Below are 19,956 nucleotides of genomic sequence, written 5' to 3'. Positions count from 1 at the left end.
TAGCTCTGTCCAAGTCTGGACCTTAGCCTGGGGTGGCCCACCAACTCTTTCTGAGCCTCAGTTTCTTCATTTGGACCTCCAGCCCTCTGAATTCTAGGATGGGTGACTTGGATGATCTCACTGAGGAGAGGACCCCTCCCACATCAGTCAATCCATGTGGGTTGTGGGGGCCAGGAGGGAAGGCAGCAGGCAATGCCCAACCAACAATTTCACCAGGCTGGGCAGGCAGCGCCAGGCAGGCGGGAGCTGGTCAGGTTTTTAATTGAACGCGATGCAAATGAAATGTAAATACCATGCAAATAAGCTCTTGCCAGGAGGCTCTGGGCTGGGAGCGGAGGGAGAAGGGAGGGGACTGCTGAGCAGGGGCCCTCCCCTGTCCCCCTTCCTCTCTCTCCTGGGGCTGCCCACGCCCCTGCCCACCCCCTGGTGCTGCCCACCCAACCAGGCCATTACATTCTGGGAACAGTGGGCATTACATCCCCCTCCAGAGCTCCCTTCCTGATCTACTCCCCTAACCCTGTGGCTCCTGATGGTGGTGATAGGATGCTCAAGGAGAAGCCAGGGAACTTGTGGATGGGGCTAGCCTGACACAGACACTCAGTCACATGGAAAGACCCATGAAAACATACATGGGACACAACAGATAGAGACATGCAGAAACCCACCATCCCCTCTCAAGTTCCCTGCAATACTGTGACCCACACAGCCAGCCAATCACACATAAATATTCACAAAAGTACTTTCAGTCACAAATACACACAAATAGACCCAATCACAGGAGCATGCGCATGCACGCGTGCACACACACACACACACACACACAGAATCTGTCCTGACGGGACTGCAGACTGAAGTCCCTGTGCTGGCCTGAGGTCAGGTCTGGGGGGTGGGAGGACAGTCACCCTGTGTGGTCAAAGCCTGGTGGTCTGAATGAGGCCAGATGGGCTGTAGGGGATGAGGGAATCCTTCCGGGTGGCCTGGGCCCTTTGCCCACCCCCATCCCAAACACATCACCGTACCTCAGGGTTCATAATCACTAGACAACCCCAGGTGTTGGTCTATCCCCAAGTCCTGAGGAACTGAGCCTCATCTCTATCCCCCTGTGGTTCCATAGGCCCCTTGCCCTTAAGGAGCCAGCCATCTGGAAGAGGTTGGCTCAGGTGACAGGGCCTGATCTGCTAAGGCAGAAATCCATCCTCCTTGCCAAAGCACAGAGGACTGGGGGAAAGACCGAGCCGTCTGGACAGAACTCCATTCCACCCAGGATCCAGATCTGGAGGTGGGTCCAGCCCCCCCTCTGAAGTGACTCGCCCCACATTTAACTCTCATTAGCGCCTCTGAGCCCAGATGGGAGGGACAACCACCATCTTCCCCCAGCAGACAGGGAGCTGTGGGTGGGCCACCCCTGCAGCCTCAGTTTCCCCTCAAGGGCCTGGCCCAGCGACAGGGCTGTGTGGGAGAGCAGTGGCTCACAGTCTCCTTAGTCTGAGCTGGGCCTGTCTTTCGACCTATGGAATGGGGGACTGGGTGTGGCCTCTTCCAGGATCCCCAGCTCCAGTCCCTTGCTGGATGCCCCACAGCCTCAGATAATCTCCCACCCCAGACTGCGGAGCCTGAGGGGCAGGAAGGAGGGGTGGAGGCAGGTGGCTCTGGATCAAGCCAAACGCTCAAGAAAAATAAATAAGTAAGTAAATAAAGCTCCCCCTCCGCCAGGGCCTTACACCGGGCGGGCTGAATGAATGGGACCAGAGAAGCAGAGATGCGTCCAAAAGGACCTATGGCCCTTTAGGACCTCCTTCCTTCCCTCGCTTGCTTCCCAGGCTGGACCTTGCTCTTTGACCAACACCGCAGTGTTTCTCCGTCAAGGTGCACAAGGCGCGCTGGGCGCCGCCCTCTGGGAAGCCAAGCTGAAGACCCCCCTCCTCCACTGCCCCTGGGGCGCCATTCAGCCTGCCTCCACCACACTCCCCCCCTCCCCTCCCCTCTCCGTGGGAAGGAGGCAGCTGGGGCGGGGGTGGCCGCGGGAGCGTCTTGCCCGTGTGATCGTGCCGAGCCGGGAATTCGGGGCCATGTGGGAAAGACATTAGTGCCGGCCGCCCTGCCAGCCAGGAATGCGCCCCCCGCTCCGCAGCCGCCGCCTGCCTGGCCCAGAAACGGTGACTCACCCGCTCCGTGTTCGTGTTCCCACCCCCTCATCGTGCACCCTCCACAGCCCACCGCCGGCCCGGCCGCAGGCTTCCCAGCTTCCCTGCCTTTGCTCCAGCTGGTCTTGCTACCTGCCTTGCCTGCCCTCCAGGCTCCACCAGCCTCATATTGCTGAGCCAGATCACACCTCCTGGGCAGACCTCAGACCCCCTCCCCTGGCCTGTCTCTTCTTTCCAGTCTTGCTCTAGAGTCTAGCTTCTTAGGGACATAGCCCCTCAGGCTGTTTCCCTCACTCTGGGATGACTCATTCACCTCTGGGTCCCCACTGTCAAAGAGCCTGAAACACAGGGCAGGTGCAGAAAAGAGAAAGGAGTCGATGTAACCTGTTACCTTTGGGAAGCAGGGCAATGAGACAGGAGTGGTCTTGCTCCAGCCTTCCCCTCCAGTGACCTTGGAATAGTAAACAATAACACCTACTTCCTAGGCTATGCGACCCTGGATCCCTTATTCCCCTTGTCTGAGCCTTACTTCATCTAATACAGTAAGATTATAGTACCCACCCCGCTTGCTAGCCAGGGTGGCCTGTGCAGAAACTTTGGTCTGTAAGGTCCTCAGCTTGGGGTCTGTCTGCTGCTTGAGAGAAACCTAATTGCCATGATGGTAGTGATGTCATTACTAGTAACCACAGTTATTTAATGAACACCTACTACTTGCCAGCCCTAGGCTGGTTACTTTCTAGAAGTTATCTCACATCAGCCCTGCCTCAGTCCTGTGAGGGTAGGTCCTGTTGTCCTTCTTTTATAGATCAGGGAACATTAAGGTTTGGTGAGGGGAAGGCACTGACTCAGGGACCCCGGGGCTCTGGTTACAGCACCCCTAGGGCCCTCCAGCATCCCCTAGGTCCGACTCTTCCAAAGACCCGCCTGGGCTCCAGTTGGTAATCCCTTGCAGACCGTACCCTCATTGAAACCTCACAACCAGCCTCCCACCTCACCCAGATCCACCTCTCATAACTTTTAATAAGAAGTAATAGCACCAAGCAGCGGGCATAGGCTTCATTTTTAATTATCTAATTTACATTTAATTTTCCCCACCAACGTGATGCTGTTTATTAATGTTTTACCTAAGAGCATCTATTTATGGGCTAAAAATATGTTTACAAAACTAATGGGCAACGCTTCTCTTTTGGAGTCCCCTAGTTCAGACCCAGGGTCTCCAGCTGGAGCCTTAGGTCCTATGACCCAGCAACCAACATAGTTCTTGACACTGGAATAATTAACAAATAGGTGTCCCAGAACCCTCTCAGAAAATGCCCCTTCCTTTCCAGGCTTCAGAATGAAATGATGATTATTGAGCGTTTACTCTGCCAGGCACTTTATGGGAATATCTCATTTAATTCTTTCACCAACCCTTACAGACTGGTGCTGTTAAACACCTGTTCTACAGATGGACAAACCCAGGAAGAGGAAGTATCCTACCCAAGGTCACTCAGAAAGGACCAGCATGGCAAACTTAGGGTCTATGACTTGAAGCCTACTCTCTGCACTGCAGGATTGAGTGACCCCCCCTCAGAAAACACATGCGCTGGTCCTACAGATAACCAGCTCCAACCTTTGAGACCTTAGGGGAAGTGTGCCCTGTGGTTCTCAGGATGTCAGTGGAATTGGGTGCCAGGATGGAGTAGGGAAGAGTAGGACTCAATAACACAGGTCTCACAGCGTGGACCCCCAGGGCTTGCTGAGATCTGGGTATAGCTTTCCCAGCCTCTCAGCACCCAATGGTTATGACTTCCATGTAGGGTGCTGGAATTAGCAGGGGCACCCATCTTTCTTTTCCCCTTTGCTCCCCATATGAAAGAAACCAGGCTTTCTGTAAGGCAGAGTAGGGACTTCCCTGGTGGTCCAGTGGCTAAGACTCCACATTCTCATTGCAGGGGCCCCGAGTTCCAGCCCTGGTCAGGGAACTAGATCCCACATGATGCAACTAAGAGTTTGAATGCCACAACTAAAGATCCTGCATGCCACAACAAAGATCAAAGATCCTGCAGGCTGCAACTGAGACCCAGCGCAGCCAAATAAATAAATAAAGATAAATACATTAATAAATAAAGCAGGGTGGATGAGCAAAAATTCTGGTTTCCAGAACTTCCCTGCTGGTTCAGTGGTTAAGATTCCACTTTAGAGGGCACGGGTTCAATCCCTGGTAAGGGAACTACCACATGACATGTGGTGTGGCCAAAAAAAAAAAATCTGGTGTCTAGGAGAGAAGGAAGAGTATGAAACCTAAAATGAAGCCTGAGTCCAGGGCTGGTGGAGAGAAGACATAGGCTCAGGGCAGAAGGCTGGGGTGGGTACTCACTTTGACCTCAGCTCCTTGTGGGCAGTGTGACCCCTTGGCCTGGGCCAGAACTGCAGATGGGCAGCATGGCCAGACTGCAGGTGGAGAGCCATGTGGACTCCTCCTCAATCCCAGTCACGCTCACAGAACCAGGGACTCCTCTGAGATTTGAAGGAGCTAGCCCCTCCCCTACTACACAGGCACATACCTCTTTTTCAGCAGATGTCTAGGGGTCCCAGAAGCTCCACTTACTACTGCAGGACAAGAGAGGGCCACCCTAGAACTCAAAGGCCTGATTAGCACCCTTGAGCCACATTTACCTTCCAGCCTCAGCATGCTTATCCAGAAAAGGGAGATACTGACCCAGTGCTTAGTTTGGGGTGCTGCCAGGACCTCCATGGCAATGAAATGAGTTGGGGCAGCCAGGGCTTGACCATCTACTTCATTCTCAGGTTGCTCCTCTTCCTTATAGCACCTTCATTATATGGAAAGGGAAAGCAAGGCCCAGAAAAGCCAGAGGGCTACTGTAGATCTCAAAGCAGATTGGGAAGCAGAACCCAGATTTGAGTCTTGCACAGGGGTGGGACTTTAGGAAACTCCATGGATCATAGTGAGTTAAGCTGCACCTTGGCACCTGGTCCAGGCTGGGCGTATGTGTGTTGCTAGTTGGGGGGGTGGGGTGTGACGGACAGGGTGTCAGGGGAGCTGGCGCTGCCGCCTCCCTGGTATTTTTAGCCTCGAGAATGAGCTGAGCTCAGGGCTCTGAGCAACCACCAGCAGTGAGGGAAATGGGAAGGTCCCCGCCACCCCTCCCTACCATCACAGTGTGGAGCCAGGTTTAGGTAGTGGGGGCAGCCTAGGAAGGAGCAGAACCCAGGGGCTGGGAGCAATCAGGCCCTGAAACCCTGCACCCCAGCCCACCCCCATCCAGGTCATCCTTCCAATGCACCCTTCCTGTGGGGTGCATCACCACCCAGCCACTCTGGCAAGGACAGGCACCCCCATGTCATCACCTGCTACCCTTAGCTTCCCCTGCTAGGAGCTCCAGGCCAGCTCCTTCCTGTGCAGCCAGGTCAGAGCTACAAGGTTCCCATGACAACGGATGACAGCTGCTGAGGCTGCTGGCCACAGGGTCAGGGGTGAGGAGGTGTGGGTGTCAGAGCAGAGGAAAGGAGGAAGCCCAGCACGGAGGTGGGAGAGGGGGCTGTATTGAAGCACCCCCAAATTATAGCTCCTTCGTGATGTTTAAACCCCTAGGAAAGGCCTAGAACTTTGGCTGATTGATACTGGAAAGGACTCCTTTGCATCGATTGGGAAGGCTAGACAGGGGGACTGGTTATACCTTTGGTTGTGTGATCACAAAGCCAGCTACCAGGTTACAGCTTGGATGGAAGTCCTAGCCCTCTGCCTCTCAGCTCAGGACTCTGCTGCCTCAAGGCTAAGGTTTGGGGGATAGGAGTTGGGACCCAGTGTCCCCAAGATGTGAACAGGTCCGGAAGCTCTCCAACCTGGCCATTCTGCAACTTGGGTTCCCCATCCTGTAATGAGTGGTCAAGACCCCAGAACAGATAGGTCACTTCTGGCAAGAGCAGCCCCCTAGTTCCTAATTAAGAGCACGTTTCCTTTGGAAGGGGGCATGGTAGGTAGCATGATCATGTTCTCTTGCTGACTCCCCAGCCTAGCCCCAGGGGCCCAGAATGAGGTTGGGAATTTGCCCTACAAACCCTGGTTGACTGAATACCTCACTGCAGACTTAAGTTCCTTCAAAGACTGTCCAGGTTCCAGAACCATCATTGGCTCTCACCGTGCCCGAGACAAAACACAGTTCACTCATCCTGGAGCTTGAGGTTGACACCACAGTCCTGTGGGCTCTGTGCAGTGTGGTCTCCTCACTGCTTGAATCTCTAAGTCTCCTAGGTAAGCAACACAGTCATTCAAGGCTCAGTTCTACTCACCCCTCCTCTAAGAAGCCTTCTTGGCTTTTCCCATCCACATAGATCTCTTGTTCACTGAGGGGTACAAGGCTTGAGAGATAACAAGGACATCACCCAAGATGTCTCATTCCATTCTCAGAGTATCTCTGGGAAGCAAAGCCAAGAGAGAGAAGCTTCTTGTAGAAGGGTATGCAGCCTGCGAGTGTCAGCTTCGCTGCAAGTCCCTTTTTCTCTTGGGGCCCCATCTTGGCAGTCACCGACCTGTGACCTTGCAGTTGGGATCCTCCAGCTGAGATTCAGGTCTTTCTCCAACTCTTTGTATATAGAGGGCCACCCCGTGTTCTCTGGTCTTCCCGGGTGTTGCAGTGGTAAAGAATCTGCCTGCCAATGCAGGAGACACAGGAGACCCAGGTTTGATCCTTGGGTCGGGAAGATCCTTTGGAGGAGGAAATGGAAACCCACTCCAATATTCTTCCCTGGGAAATTCCCATGGACAGAGGAGCCTGGTGGGCTACAGTCCATAGGGTTTACAAAGAGTCGGACATGACTGAATGACTGAGCAGGCACGCACGTAGGCATGCACCCCATGTTCTCTACCTCCACTTCAGCTATTTATTCCACATTATTGAGTACCTAACATGTTCCAGGTAGACAAGCCCATCCCCTTTGGAGCTCACTTTCTAGCCGGCAAGTGAACAGAGGAGGGTTCACTCAGTCTGATCTCAGCAGGGTTGTGATGGGGGCACCCAGGGCAGGGGGTGCAGAGAAGAGAGTTCTCCAGCTGGACCTACGGAGTCAAGGTGGATGCCAACCACAGCTCAGCATCCCTTAGGTTCTGCCTGCTTAGGAAACTGTACTCCCATATCTAACCTCAGTCCCACTGGCAGCAACCCCTGAAAGAAAACTGGCCGAGAAAGGCCAAAACCCAGGTCCCTGCCCCAAGCACTGTATCAACCAGCGATCTCACTGTTTCTGCTGGGGATCCCCTCCCTCCATTGTCTCCACAGACCCACCAAGATGGTCAAAGGGGCTGGCTGGACCACAGGCCCAGCAGGCCTAGGACCAACAGATCCATTACACCCCTCTTTGAGCCCCCCCACCCCTCAGCTCTGCTTTGGGGATCAGTGGGGTCTAGCAGGTGGTAGGTAGACAGGCAAGGGTCAGAGCCGCGCCTCCCCCAGCTGCTGAGCCAAGCTGGGAACAGAGGAGGGAAAGAGGCCCCAGGATTGCTGCTTGGTCCTCAGGATCCCCAAAGGCTACAAGGAAGGGAAGAGAAAATGAGAAAGAACTCAGTCTTGGCTTCTCAAATTCTCCCACTCGTCAGAGCCACGGGGGCTGCAGGAGGCAGGGCAGGCTCCCGACACAGGACCCAGCGCCCCTCCTGGGGGGTGGGGGTTGGAGCACTGGGCACCCTCGTGATGAGGCCGGCTGCAGGGCGATTAATCTTGTGAGGCCTGTGCGTCAGCCCCCCACTCCTCAGCCTCCCATGGTCAACCCCGCCCGCGCTGCCCCAGGAGTTAATCTCCGCTCGGGGGACTTCTCAGCCGCTGTCACGGCTGCATTAATTCTGAGGCAGAGGGAGGCAGGCAGGGGTGGCGGGGGGAGTGGATAGACTCCTTGGGAAGGTTTCGTGGTCAGCAGCTGGTGAGGAGGAGTCCCAAATAATGGGGCCTGTGTCCCCTTCAAGGCTCAGCCCTAGATGAGGGGAGGGGAGGGGTGTCCGTATTACCCACCTCAGACCACCAGAGCCGGTGCACCCCCTAGCCTCTAGCCCTCAGCCGCCAGCTGAGCCCCAAATGCAGTTTGCAGTTTTGACGGCAGATGTCTCTCCTATTATGATTTATCAAAATGCTTAAGGTAAATAATGCACACAGATTCATAGGGGAGGAGGGGGCGGTGGAAAGGGGGAGGGACTGAAGGGGTTAGGGGGGTTTGGAGCCAAGGGCTCAGAGCACCCTTGCCCCTGTCCCCAACCCTCCCCACTCAAGCCCAAGGCTTGAACCCAGCCTGGCCTGGGGCAAGAGGGCTGAGGTGACATCAACTCTACCCAGTGGCCTGCCAGAACCCGGCCCCCAGGGTCAGGGAGCCAGTGGACCTGTCTCGCTGGGGCCCCGCCAGGCCTGGGAGGTGGCCACCTGGGGGAAGTGGTTGAGCCAGCCTCAGCCTCACACCTCAGTCTCGTTTCCATGGCTTCACTGCGTCCTGGCTCCCCAGGGCTCCGTCGTCTTATCAACAGCGGCAGCGGGCACTGCCCTTGCCCTCACCCTTGCAGTCACTCCCCCCGGACCCTGGCAGCTGCCTGTGGATCCCACTGCAGCCGAGCCAACTCAGTCACAGGCGGTGCCCCTTCCTGGGCAGCCTCAGAGCTGGGTGAGCGGCTGGGAGGGTGATGGGGACAGGTCAGGGAGGGGCGGGGGTGTGTGGAAGGGCGGAGGCTTCTGTAGATTCAGGCTGCAGCCACTTCGGGCCCCCCTATATCTGATCCTGTCATTCCAGGGGAGGGGTCTGTGATCCTGAGTTCCCTTCTCATCCCCCACCCTCACTCCACACTGTGCTCTTTGTTTCCTAACCTTCCTGGGCCTAAGAAGGTTTGGTTAGAGAACTTTACTGGGCTTTCTGATTTGAAAAGCAATACATATTTACTGGAAAAAAAAAAAAGTCAAAAAGTGCAGAAAAGTTTAAGTAAGTAATGCCTGACCCTAATCCCGCATCTGGGCAGGATCACAGGCAGCATGTGGGGTGGGGGTGGGGGGTTCTTCCAGCCAAAGCCTGAGACATCACCAGGTATTTACAGGCCAGCTTCTGAAAGCAGAGGAACTTGGCTTTGTGACATTGTGTATGTCTCTCTACTTCTATCTCTCTGAAGCTCAACTTTCTGATCTAGAAAATGGGATAACTGGTCACTGCTGTCCTCACAGGGTTGTGAGGATTGAGTGAGCTGGTAAATGCAATGGACTAGCCCAATGCCTGGCACACAGGCAACAAGCTCTGCCTCTTGTGAGGTGGCGATGTCATCAGCACCTCTGACCGAGGGCAGAGATGCAGAATATGCAGTTTCCAGCGGGCTGGGAAAAGGGGGCTCTTTCTGGTACGTTTCCCCTCACCTGTGACTGGTACTTCAACTAGAGCTGGAAACACACAAGAGGGAAAACATGCCCAGAAAGAGGAGATAATGCGTGTATTCAGTCCACGGAAGGGTTCTGGTGCCAGGGATGCCTCACTGAGCTGCAGACCACAGCCCTGAAGCCAGGCCATGCCACCCAGAGTGGTCAGCAGTGATGGGGCTGGCACTGGGACACTAGACATGGCCTGCAGGGGTTAAGAAAGCTCCTGAGGAGGTAGCACCTGAAAGGGGAGGAAGGCATCAGTCAGGGAGGAGAAGGTTGCCGGAAACAAACTGCATCTGGACGGAGACCTGCCGCTGGCCGCCAGAACCCCAGCCCAGGCTGGGGCCCTGGAGGGCCTGGCGCCCCTCCCCTGGGCCCACCCCAGCTTCACGCCCTGCTGCCTGGAATCTGAGGCAGCCCTTGTTCTCTGGCAGGAGGGGAATTTAATGCCGCTGAGGGATGGCAGGTCGACAGGCGAAGAGAGATGAAAGTGTCCGCTCTGGCAGCTGGGTCGGTGGCCTCAGGGGACCCTCCCATACCCGCTCTGTCTTCCCCAGCCGTTCTCCACTCGGTGTGGCAGGAGGAGCCCTCAAGGGGCCCTCGGGGGAGATGTAGACCTCGGGGGACAAGATTCCCTGCAGGGCTGTGTGAGCTTGGGGGCCAGCTGGGCCTCTCTGTGTCGCTTAACTGCCTGCAGGGTGCCTAGGTTAAGGTCTGTATTAATAACATGCTGGTGGCTGCCTGCTCCTCCCCCACCTTGGCTGTTGTCAGTACAGGGTGGCGGGTGGGTGGGTGGTAGGGGGCCAGGGCCAAATGAACAGTGACCTCCATCCATCCATCTCCAGCACCTGGGAGGGAGTGGGAGCTGGGGCTGCAATCGGGTCAGGTTAAAGTGGCCTTGAATGCAGCAGAGCCATGGGGCCACCATCACCGCCTCTGTGACAGCAGACCTGGGCTGGCTCTGGGAGTAGAGGCTGGGGCCCCACAGCAGAATCTGCCTCCAGGCCCAGTAGCCCCATGTCCCTGTTGGAGGTGCTATGGGTTTTGGCACCTCGAGGTGACCTTGTTGCTCTGCAAAGCACCCCACCGAGTGCCTCACCCTATGGTCCCTGGTTATGTTGCCCTTTTTTTCCTGGGAACAGAGAGGCAAGGGCATTTAGCCAAGGTCATCCACAAGGGCGCGCGCGCGCACACACACACACACACACACCCAGAACATGGCTTTGACACATAGTGACCAAGAAGAGGGGAGAACTAATGTGTCTAGACTCAGACTCCCAGGCCCTGCCTTCTTTCCCATCCATGGCAGCGAGTGATCCTCCCAGAGGCCTGGCGTAGGCATCTGACAGCCAGGAGTCCAAGTTCTAATCAGGTCCCTTTACCATCTTGCTCTGTGACTTGGGTGTGTCCGCAACTCTCTCTGGACTTCAGTTGCTCATCTGTAAAACAGATAATCTCTATCCTGATGATTTTCTGGAGCCAAAGAAGCAAATTTATTGAACAAATTGAAACCATCCCAGATTGAAGACAGCCTCCAACTAGCCTTGGGCCAAGGAGAAGTACCCACACAGAGAACCTAGTTCTTGGCCCACAGTCACCCAGTATATTACAGGGGCTGTCCTGCTTCCTTCTTCCTTCACAAGGACAGTAGGCTCACAGCAGGGGGTCAGAGGCCCAGTCTGGCATGCTGAGTCAGGTTCAGGACATGAAACAGGGGCCCCAGTTTGAGTGGGGGATAAGGGCAGCAAGGGACTAGGTCAGGCCAAACCCCACTGCTGTTGGGGGGAGGGGGCGCCTGGCAGGCTCTGGGCAGGCTGGGGTGGGGAGAGGCCTTTGGCGGCCACAGAGAACAAAGAGGCTGGGGTTGCCAGGATATTCTGCAGAGCTGAAGCCGGCGGTGGTGGGGCTGGGAGAGGGGCTGTGGTGGCCGTGGGAACCGTGCCTGCTGCCCCCACGCCAGCTCCCCCACCCAGACTGGGCCTCAGGGCCAGGCTGGGTAAGAGGGGCTGCCAGGGCCCTCACTCTGTCCCCAGAGTGGCACGGCTGTCAGGGCAGAGACCCAGGAAATGCTGTAGACAAAGACACATGGCGCATAACGTGAGCATCACCGAGGGGAGCACAGGTGCACACCGACACACAATGCCATGAGCACACACCCAGGCAGCGTCACAAGGTCACAGCACAATCACAGGCTGGCAGCACACACTCACACAGAATCCTGGTACCAGTCCCAGGGCCGCACCCATGATGGCCACACAGACACAACATCGCAAACCACAGAGAACCACCCAGGATATTGTCTCAGGGTCACGCGTACCATACAGCATGTGTTGCACATCCAGTGCCACACGTTCAGCCGTACAACCAGGTATCACACTGGGTCTGTTACAGGATTGAACAATGTCACAGGATCATACATGCAGTGTCACAGGACATCCCAAAGTGTGGGGCTGTGGACATCACGTTCTAATCCATGGCCACACGAGGTCTCACATCAGTCTACCACACACTGCACAGACCCATTTTCATAATGTCTCAGTGTCACGTATAGCCACACTGCTGTGCAAGACCTCATGTGGTTGTCAGGGCCTGGAAGAATCTCTTTCTCTCTCTCTCACACACACACATACACACACAGAGCTACATGGAGGCTGGTTTTATCTCCAGCCCCAGGTACGCTCACTTCCAGCCTCTCCAACCACCCTCTGCCATCCAAGCGGGGGTACAGGGTACTTGAGGTAAAGCTCCCAGGTCACCAGGAGGTCAGGTTCCCAACTGTAGCATAAGGGAGCTGAGGGCACCCCCAGGGAGGGGAATTGGACATTCAGCTCCACAGGGGAGCCCCCTCTAAGAACTTCTCTGTCAGATGGGAGAGCAGCAGGGGTGAGCCCACAACAGAGAGACAGAAGTGAGAGATACGGGGAGAGAGAGACAAGAGACGCTTGGAGACTGAGGTGCATGGGGAGGTGACGAAACACAGAAAAGGGAGTCAGAAGCAGGCAAGAACCACCAAGACACAGAGCCAGATAGAAACAGGCAGACAGGGAATCCCCTGGTGGACTGGGGGGTCCCTCAGTGCTTCCACCACTGGGGCTGGGGTTCAGTCCCTGGTTGGGGAGCCATGACCTCCACAAGCTGCACAGTGCGACCAAAGATAATATTAAAAAGAGAAAGAAAGAGGCGGACATGTGGGAACAGGGTCCACGGCTGGGGCAGCAGCTAGGCCACTCTGTGGAGAGATGGGAGGTAGGGTGGCTGGGCTTTAGGGAGGATGCACCCCCTGAGGTGGGGGACATCTTGGTTAGATTTAGGTGTGTAACAGTTTTAAAATAACAGCACCAGCTACTATTGACAGAGTGCTTACAAGGAGCCAGGCCCTTCCCTAGAGTGATATCATTTCATCCTCAGGCAACTTGGTTGGGGAGAGACTATGATTGTCCCCATTTCCCAGATGAGGTAACTGAGGTCTCATCATGTGTTCAACCTCACAGTCATCCCCACCCCTGCCTAGGCCTGCCCTCTCCACAAAGCACAGCTCAAGAGGACGAAGTTGGAAGAGGTGCAGGGCCTCAGACTCCAGGCTTCTCTGTGATGGAGGTTGAGCCCAGGAGCTGGGCTGCGGGCTGGCACGCGAAAAGGGGACAGGCTGGCTGAGTCACGGCATACCCCCCCGGGGCTGGCACCAGAGCCATCCACCCCACACCTGTAGGCATGCCAACGAGGGCTGGCCGAGGCCATCTGCGGCCCATGCACTGCCAGCAGCCAGGCGGGGGCAGGCTGGGGCCTCCTGCCCGGGTGCCCCCTGCTGGCCAGGCTTCCCATCCCCACTCCCCTGAGGAGGACCCTCCCTGTCCCCAGAAGCTTCTGCAGGTGCTGCCGTTTGCCTTGTGCAAGGGGTGAGGGTGCCCTGGGCTGTAACACCTCCCCCTGCTCCCCGCTGGACGCCCCCCTTCGGCAGAGCCGCCTGGAGAGATCACAGGCAGCCACATGAAAGGGAATTTTTCCCAGGCAGAGATGAAGTTGAAAGCTGCCTCCCACTACCCCGCCTGCCCCTGCTGTGCCAGGCCAGGCTGCCGAGCTCCGGGTGCTCCGAGGGAGCTTGTGACACCCGGGGAGGGGTCGGGGGTTCAGAGCCCCCACCCAACTTGGCTGCTTTCTCTCCTCCCAGGAACAATAGCAGACATTCCCCCCACCTGACCGCCCACTTAGCTTCAGAAGTTGCCCCTTCCATCATTTGAAAAGCCCTCACCCACCTGAAGCCAGGCTCCAATGTTGTCAGGAAGTTCTTCCTTCAATCTAGCTCCATGTCAGCCAGACTCAAAGCTGCTGGGTGGGAAGAGGCCCTCCTGGTCGAGTGGATGATGGCCGCGTCCTGCACACATCCAGCCTCTGTGACGTTCAGGGCTGGGGCGTGCAGCTGCCACCCCTTCCTGTTCAGGCTGCACTGGCCTAGACCATGTGGTTGTGGTGACTGCCCCAGACACCTGGCCTCAGAGGCCCCAGACAACCTTGTGCCAAGTCTTTCTGGGGGGAGCGGGGAGAGGGGAGGGTGGTGTGGGGACAAGAGCCCAAAGCCTAGGACACCTCCAGGCCCTACTCCAGCAGCTCTGAAGGGGGGTGTGTAGGGGCAGTGGAGGGGGGGTGTCTGTGTGTGCGTGCTGGGCACAGCCAGGTCCCCATGAACCTGGGCTGAAACTGCTCCCTGCAGCTTCACTTTTTTAGATCCCTGCAAGGATGAAGAAGTGAGAACCTGAACAGGCAGCTGAGGCCCCACCCCCAGCCAGAACTGCTGGCTACCCTACACTGATCGGATCTGGTGACTTGAGGTGAACAGGGAAGGTGGCCCCAGGTAAGTGATGGTCCCTGGCGATCCAGGTTTCAGCAGGGGGCGGGGAGCACAATCAGGCAGGTGAGGTGCTCCAATACCAGCCACTTCTAGATTTAAGAGAATTTCCATCCTGTCCACCAGGCTGGCTGCTCTGGCTTGCCCCATTTCTGGATCCAGTGAAGACCTCATTTCCTGAGAAATCCCACTCTCAGTGTCCCCAGGCCGTTCTTCCTCCTTCCCAAGGTAGTCCCAGACAACCCCTGCCCGGCAACAGTCCCAAGCAAGGCCCCAAACCCGGACAGCAAGAAGCCAGTGGTGTTTCGTGACACAAACATGCATTCGTTTTATTCACAAAACAGCCTGGTTTCCTAAAACAATACAAACAGCATGTTCATCAGCAGGAAGCTGGCCATGGGCAAGGGGGCCCAGGCCACAGGGGGGCCCTGGGCACCCACCCCCACCGGCAGGGGGCCACGCAGAGAAGTCCTTTCTTCTGTTGCCATCAGTGAGGCCAGAAAAAAGGACTTATTTTCTCTAAGGTAAGTAGCCAGGATCAGAAATAGAGACATGGGCTCCCCAGATCTCAATGGATAAATGAACAGAACTTTCATTTTTGCAAAATCATCACTGTTAGGGTTGGGGGGGCTCCCATTCTGGGGCCCCTGGGTGCCCCGGGGGTAGGTGGGCTGCCCCCTCCCGCGCTGTGAGCACCTAGCGGCAGCTCCACACGCATGAATGGATACAGAGGGGCTTCGACACGGCGCCATCAACATTCTCTTTATAAACATGAGTGGATTCTCCAGGCAAACTATGCACTATTTCATGGTCGGAAAGAATCAAAGGAAGTTTAAATGAGGGTGGAGTTAAACTGTGCTAAATTACAGTAGTGCTTATTAGTAACTAGATTTCAAAAGGTTACAGAAAATTTACATTCTCTACACAAAAACTGCATCTCCTGCACAGACAACATCGACATCGACACAGGAAGGAAACTGATTGTCCATTCTTTGCCCAGGAAGTCTCGGTACTTTATAGATTCGTCTTTACCTCTTTTTTGTTGTTGTTGTTGTTGTTCTTCCAAAAAAAGCAGTTAATTTTTTTTTCTTTTCTTTTTCTTTTTTATACTAGGGACGTGGAGATGTTAAAACGACAACAAAAAATATATATATAAAAACAGGAATGAAATCTGTGAGAGAATATTTTTGGTTCTAAAGACGGGTGCATCCGTTTGTCTTCGCCCGAATCCCTTGCCGGAGACCACACGAGCAGTGACATTGCACGGAGAGGGCAGCTTTGGGTTCCCGCCGCCGTCACTGAAACCACCGGAAGGCGGCTCCCGTCGGAAGCATCACCTTCTGGCGGGGGCGGGAGACAAAAACAAGGAGAGAGTTCAGTCAGGGTCCGGCTGGGCCTGGTGCAAAGACGTTCCCCCGTGGATGGCCTCCTGGCGGAGGGATGGGCATGGAGGAAAAGCAGCCACCCCGTGGAGTTCCTGCCATCCTGGCCAGGCCAGAGGAGCCTGGCCCGCTGGCCACTGGAGGGCCTGGAGCACCCGGAGCACCCTGAGGCCAGCTGAGCCACTGTGCCCAGGAACCCTCCTTCCAGCCAGGAAGACCCCTTTCCCTGGTCCAGAGGCCACAAGCGCCAGGTGGCCATGGTGCCTCTAGGAGCTGTGTTCACGTTTCTGTTGAATGAGCGTGTACGCATGTGCACTGGACACACACAAGGATGTGTGCCTTGAGCTATGCTACAGTGTGTAGTGTGTCTGGAGCTGTGGTGAGGTGGAAGGATGCTTGTTGTGTTTATTAAGACACTGCGTCTATAATAAGACTGTGTACAAGGCAGGATGTGTGTGTGTATCTGTCTGTCTCTACACAAGAGGAGAGTGGGTGCCTTTGTGTGCATCCAGGTATGTTCTCTGGGCAGGAGAGCAGACATATGAGATTTAGAGCTGGGTGAGGTGAAGGGGATAGCCATGCTGGGGTGCCATTATCATTTTGCAACCATTTTGGACATTTGCATCAAGCCCATTTGCAGAGGGGCGAGGCAGGGCAGGGACAGCTGGCTGAAAAGATGCTTTTATACCCAGGTCTGGCATCACAGTGAAGCTGTCATGGCTGGGGACACGAGGACAGGCCCTGCCACAAGGATGGAGAGAAAGCATCACGGGAACCTTTCTGCCTTCTCAAAACCAATCCACAGTGGACAAGCTTTGCCCACATCCCAGGCTCAAGCCACCTCCCAGGCCCATAGGAACCCTGGCCATTAACTATGCAGGCAGACTGAACTTGGGGCCTCCAGGCACCCCAAGTCTGTCACTTAGATGTCCAGAGCTAGGGTCGTCCAGGACTCAGGGCAGAGCAGTTGGCACTGGAGCTGCTCTATTCTTGGGAAAGGCTCTGAAGGGGCAAACGGAGGGCTTATCCCTCAAACCCAGAGGATCTACAGGACAGAACCCCTCAAATGGGGCAGGGGAAAGTCCCAGAATCTTAGGTCACAAACTGGAAACTTTAGGACATGTCTGAAAGTCAGAGACTTAGGACCTGTGTGGGAATCTCAATACCTGACCCAGAACTCTGGGTGGTGCGGGGCAGGGGGTGGGGGGTTGGGATTCAGAGTCCTGGGGTCTGGAGGGAATGTTAGGCCCCCATGTGGAATTACGTGCTTGCCTAGGTTGCAGACTACAACCTAAGGGCATCTTGGGATGTGGCTCTGACTCTCGGGGCAATGAACTGGTGTCTTGGAGCCTGGCCTAAAACTGCAGAGCCCAGGGACAGCCGGGCATCTCTGACACAGGCCCAAGCAGGAAAGGTGGGGATGGGGACGGGGGTGGGTTTGGACTGCCAGACAGACACAAGAGCCCACACACCTCCCTCTAAGGCGCCGTTACCTCCAGAGCAGCGGAAGGCTTCTTTTTGAGTTCCTCACATTTTCTGAATTTGCAAATCTGATGGCCAGTCTTTCGGTTCCTACAACTGCTGCACTGCTCGCAGTTGATGCGCCGCCGGCAGGGCGCACACATGCCGCAGCGTTTCCGCTTCTTCTTGCCCGAGCTGATGGCGGAGGCCAGCTCTCCCTGCATGGGGTACTCAGCCAGGCCGGCCATGTGCAGCGCGCTCTCAGCCAGGAACACGCCCGCGGGGGTCATGATGAAGAGGCCCGGGTTGATGGGAAAGGCGCCCAGGTAGGGGAAGTCGGACTGGCCGTTGAGGGCTTCGGCACCCGCCACAGCCTCCATGTCGGGCAGGCCGGCGCCCGCTTCGCTCATCAGCGGTAGGTGCTCCTGCACCACGCGCTTCAGCATCTCCGTGGACTGCGCAAACTGCTGCAGCGTCAGCTGTCCCTCGGCCGCCAGCTCCGTGGCGCGCTCTGCCTTGCTCAGCAGGCTGGCCACAGCACTGCTTTTGTGCTTTGAGGTAGAGTTGCTCTTGTCCACAGCCATGGCCGCCGCCAGGTCGTGCCCGTTGGCCAACAGGGAGGCGGCGGCTGCGGCCGCCTTTTCAGCTGACTCCCCGCCCATCATGCTGCCACCGCCACTGCCGCCGCTGCCCCCAAACGAAGAGTAGTGGGAGAGGGGGCGGGAGCGGCGCAGGCTCTTGTTGAGGGGTTCACTGATGATGCCGCTCTTGTTCCGCCGCTCGGGAGGTGGGGCGTCATCCGCCACCGAGGTTGGCGTAGCAGCGGCCACTGCCGCACTCTTGTCTGCCACTCCTGCCTTTGGGCCACTGCCACTGCTGCCATTGCTGCTGCTGCTGCTGCTGCCGCCGGTGTCCTGGGGGCCACTGCTGAGGCTCGACATGGTGGGGCCGAGGCCCGGACCCCGCTGCCGGGGGAGCCTGCCAACTGCGGGGGGTCCACAGACAAGCACCGGGTCCTGCCGCCCAGGACAAAGAGACCTGGTGGGAGTTGCCCCTCAGCGCAGGTACATGGTCGGGTGTCCACGTGGAAGTGCTTTCACTCTGTCAGGATGAGAGGATACAGGGTCAGGGCAGTGGTAAACACCTCCCAGCCACCAAGTGCATCGCCACGGCAACCACCACAGCCTCACCAGGGTATTCATCAAGTGCCAGCCAAAGTTAGGAATTTCTCATTTGTACTATCTCAGTTAAGACTCATAAAAAACCTACAAATGGTGGCTAGGAATATCCTATCTGATAAGGTGAGGAAGACAAGGTTTGGGGGAAGAACTGACTGTCCCATGGATACACGGCCACTCAGCAGCGCAGTGGAGGCTCAGCCAGGTCCCCCTGCTAGGGTCTGGGAAGACTGCACCGAGGCAGGTGGTCCTTCCTGTAGGGGGAGTGGGGGTGGAGAGAGCGGGAGAGCTCCATTAACCTCAGAGGTTACCCTCTGCTTTCTAATCTTTCACTGACCCAATTATGGAGAAGAGGGGTGGACACAGAGCTTGGCAATACAGACCAAAGTATGGAAGCTGCTTCTGGATGCTCATTAGAGATTCCTAATTTTGTGTTAAGCCTTCAGTTGTGTTCGACTCTTTGCAACCCTGTGGACTGTAGCCCGCCAGGCTCCCCTGTCCACAGGATTCTTCAGACAAGAATACTAGATTGGGTTGCCATTTCCTTCTCCAAGTGATCTTCCCAACTCAGGTATTGAACCTAGGTCTCCTGCATTGCAGGCAGATACCATCTGAGCCACCAGGGAAGCCCAAGATGCCTAATACACATTAATTATCTCAAGGCTCTGTCAAGTCCTGCAGGTAAAGGTAAGTGACTTTGTTTCACAGAATTTGCCAAATAGAGCACAGAGCCCTTATTTGAAGGAGCACGTACCCTCCTGCTAGAGGGCAGGCAGCCCTGTGCCAGAGGACAAGCCTCCTCCTGTAAGAGTAGGGGGCCACCCTTGTGCACCCATCAGCACATACTCCCCACTCCCTCTCAAACCCCAGGACCCACTCTTGTCTCTAGATAGGCCTCACTGCTGTGCCCCAGCCTGGCTCCCAGATGGGTCTGGAGAGAGCTCCCAGTGGGAGCAGAGAGCACAGAGTGGACTCTGGGCCAAAGAGACCCAGAGGAGGTGTGACCCTCTCAGGAATGAAGTCTTTTCCCAAGAGGAGGTGTAACCCTCTCAGGAATGGAGTCTGTTCCTTGGCCATGTCCATGTGTGGGGGTGCCCCTTCCCAAGACAGAGCCTGTTCTGCTCAGGCCCCAAGACTAAGGCATGTGAGCAGCCAGGCTCCTTGGCCGGAGCTCTGGAAGAAACTGTTCCAGATGGAGCGGAGTGGTAGTTTCCTCATCAGCCCTGGCTCCCTAGCATCTGCCTGCCGCGGCCCAGCAACCCCCAAGAGAGGGGTGGGAGGACGGGGCCCCGCCACGAGCAGCTGGCGACACAAGGGGGAGGCGCACATCTGGCCGGGCCTGTCCCGCCCTGGGCTTGGGGGTGGTGCACACTTCATCTCTGTCCCCAGGCAACCCCACCATCCCCGTCACAGAACTCAGCCTGTCCTGGGAGGTCATCCAGCCCAAGCCTGTGAACTGACAGAATGGGAAATCGAGGCCCTGGGCGGGCAGGGCCCCTGGCGCAGGACTACTAAGGAGTGGCCATGAGGAGAAGCAAGTGCTGGCAAGGGAAAAAGCTCCGTTCTCCA

The 19,956-nt window shown here is 56.3% G+C and overlaps 1 protein-coding gene across 4 annotated transcripts in view; it reads right to left on the bottom strand.

Moving 5' to 3' along the window:
* CXXC5 (CXXC finger protein 5) overlaps positions 1 to 19,956 on the bottom strand; it is a 124,987-nt gene that overhangs the window by 76,024 nt on the left and 29,007 nt on the right. For 2 of the 4 annotated variants that reach the window (XR_008705015.1, XR_008705016.1), the window contains exons 2-3: positions 17,242 to 18,310; positions 13,777 to 15,706 (exon numbers count right to left, since the gene is read on the bottom strand). Coding sequence is in view for 2 of the 4 variants with exons in the window: in XM_055555237.1 (XP_055411212.1) it covers positions 15,662 to 15,706; positions 17,242 to 18,150 (954 nt within the window). In the remaining 2 variants the exon portion in view is untranslated. The other 2 variants (XM_055555237.1, XM_055555249.1) reach the window with 2 other exon arrangements.

The sequence above is a fragment of the Bubalus kerabau genome, chromosome 1 (assembly GCF_029407905.1).
Source record: "Bubalus kerabau isolate K-KA32 ecotype Philippines breed swamp buffalo chromosome 1, PCC_UOA_SB_1v2, whole genome shotgun sequence".
In the NCBI taxonomy this organism is placed as follows: Eukaryota; Metazoa; Chordata; class Mammalia; order Artiodactyla; family Bovidae; genus Bubalus; species Bubalus kerabau.
The sequence above is the reverse complement of the archived record's forward strand: the minus strand, read 5'-3'. Positions and strand labels throughout refer to the sequence as shown.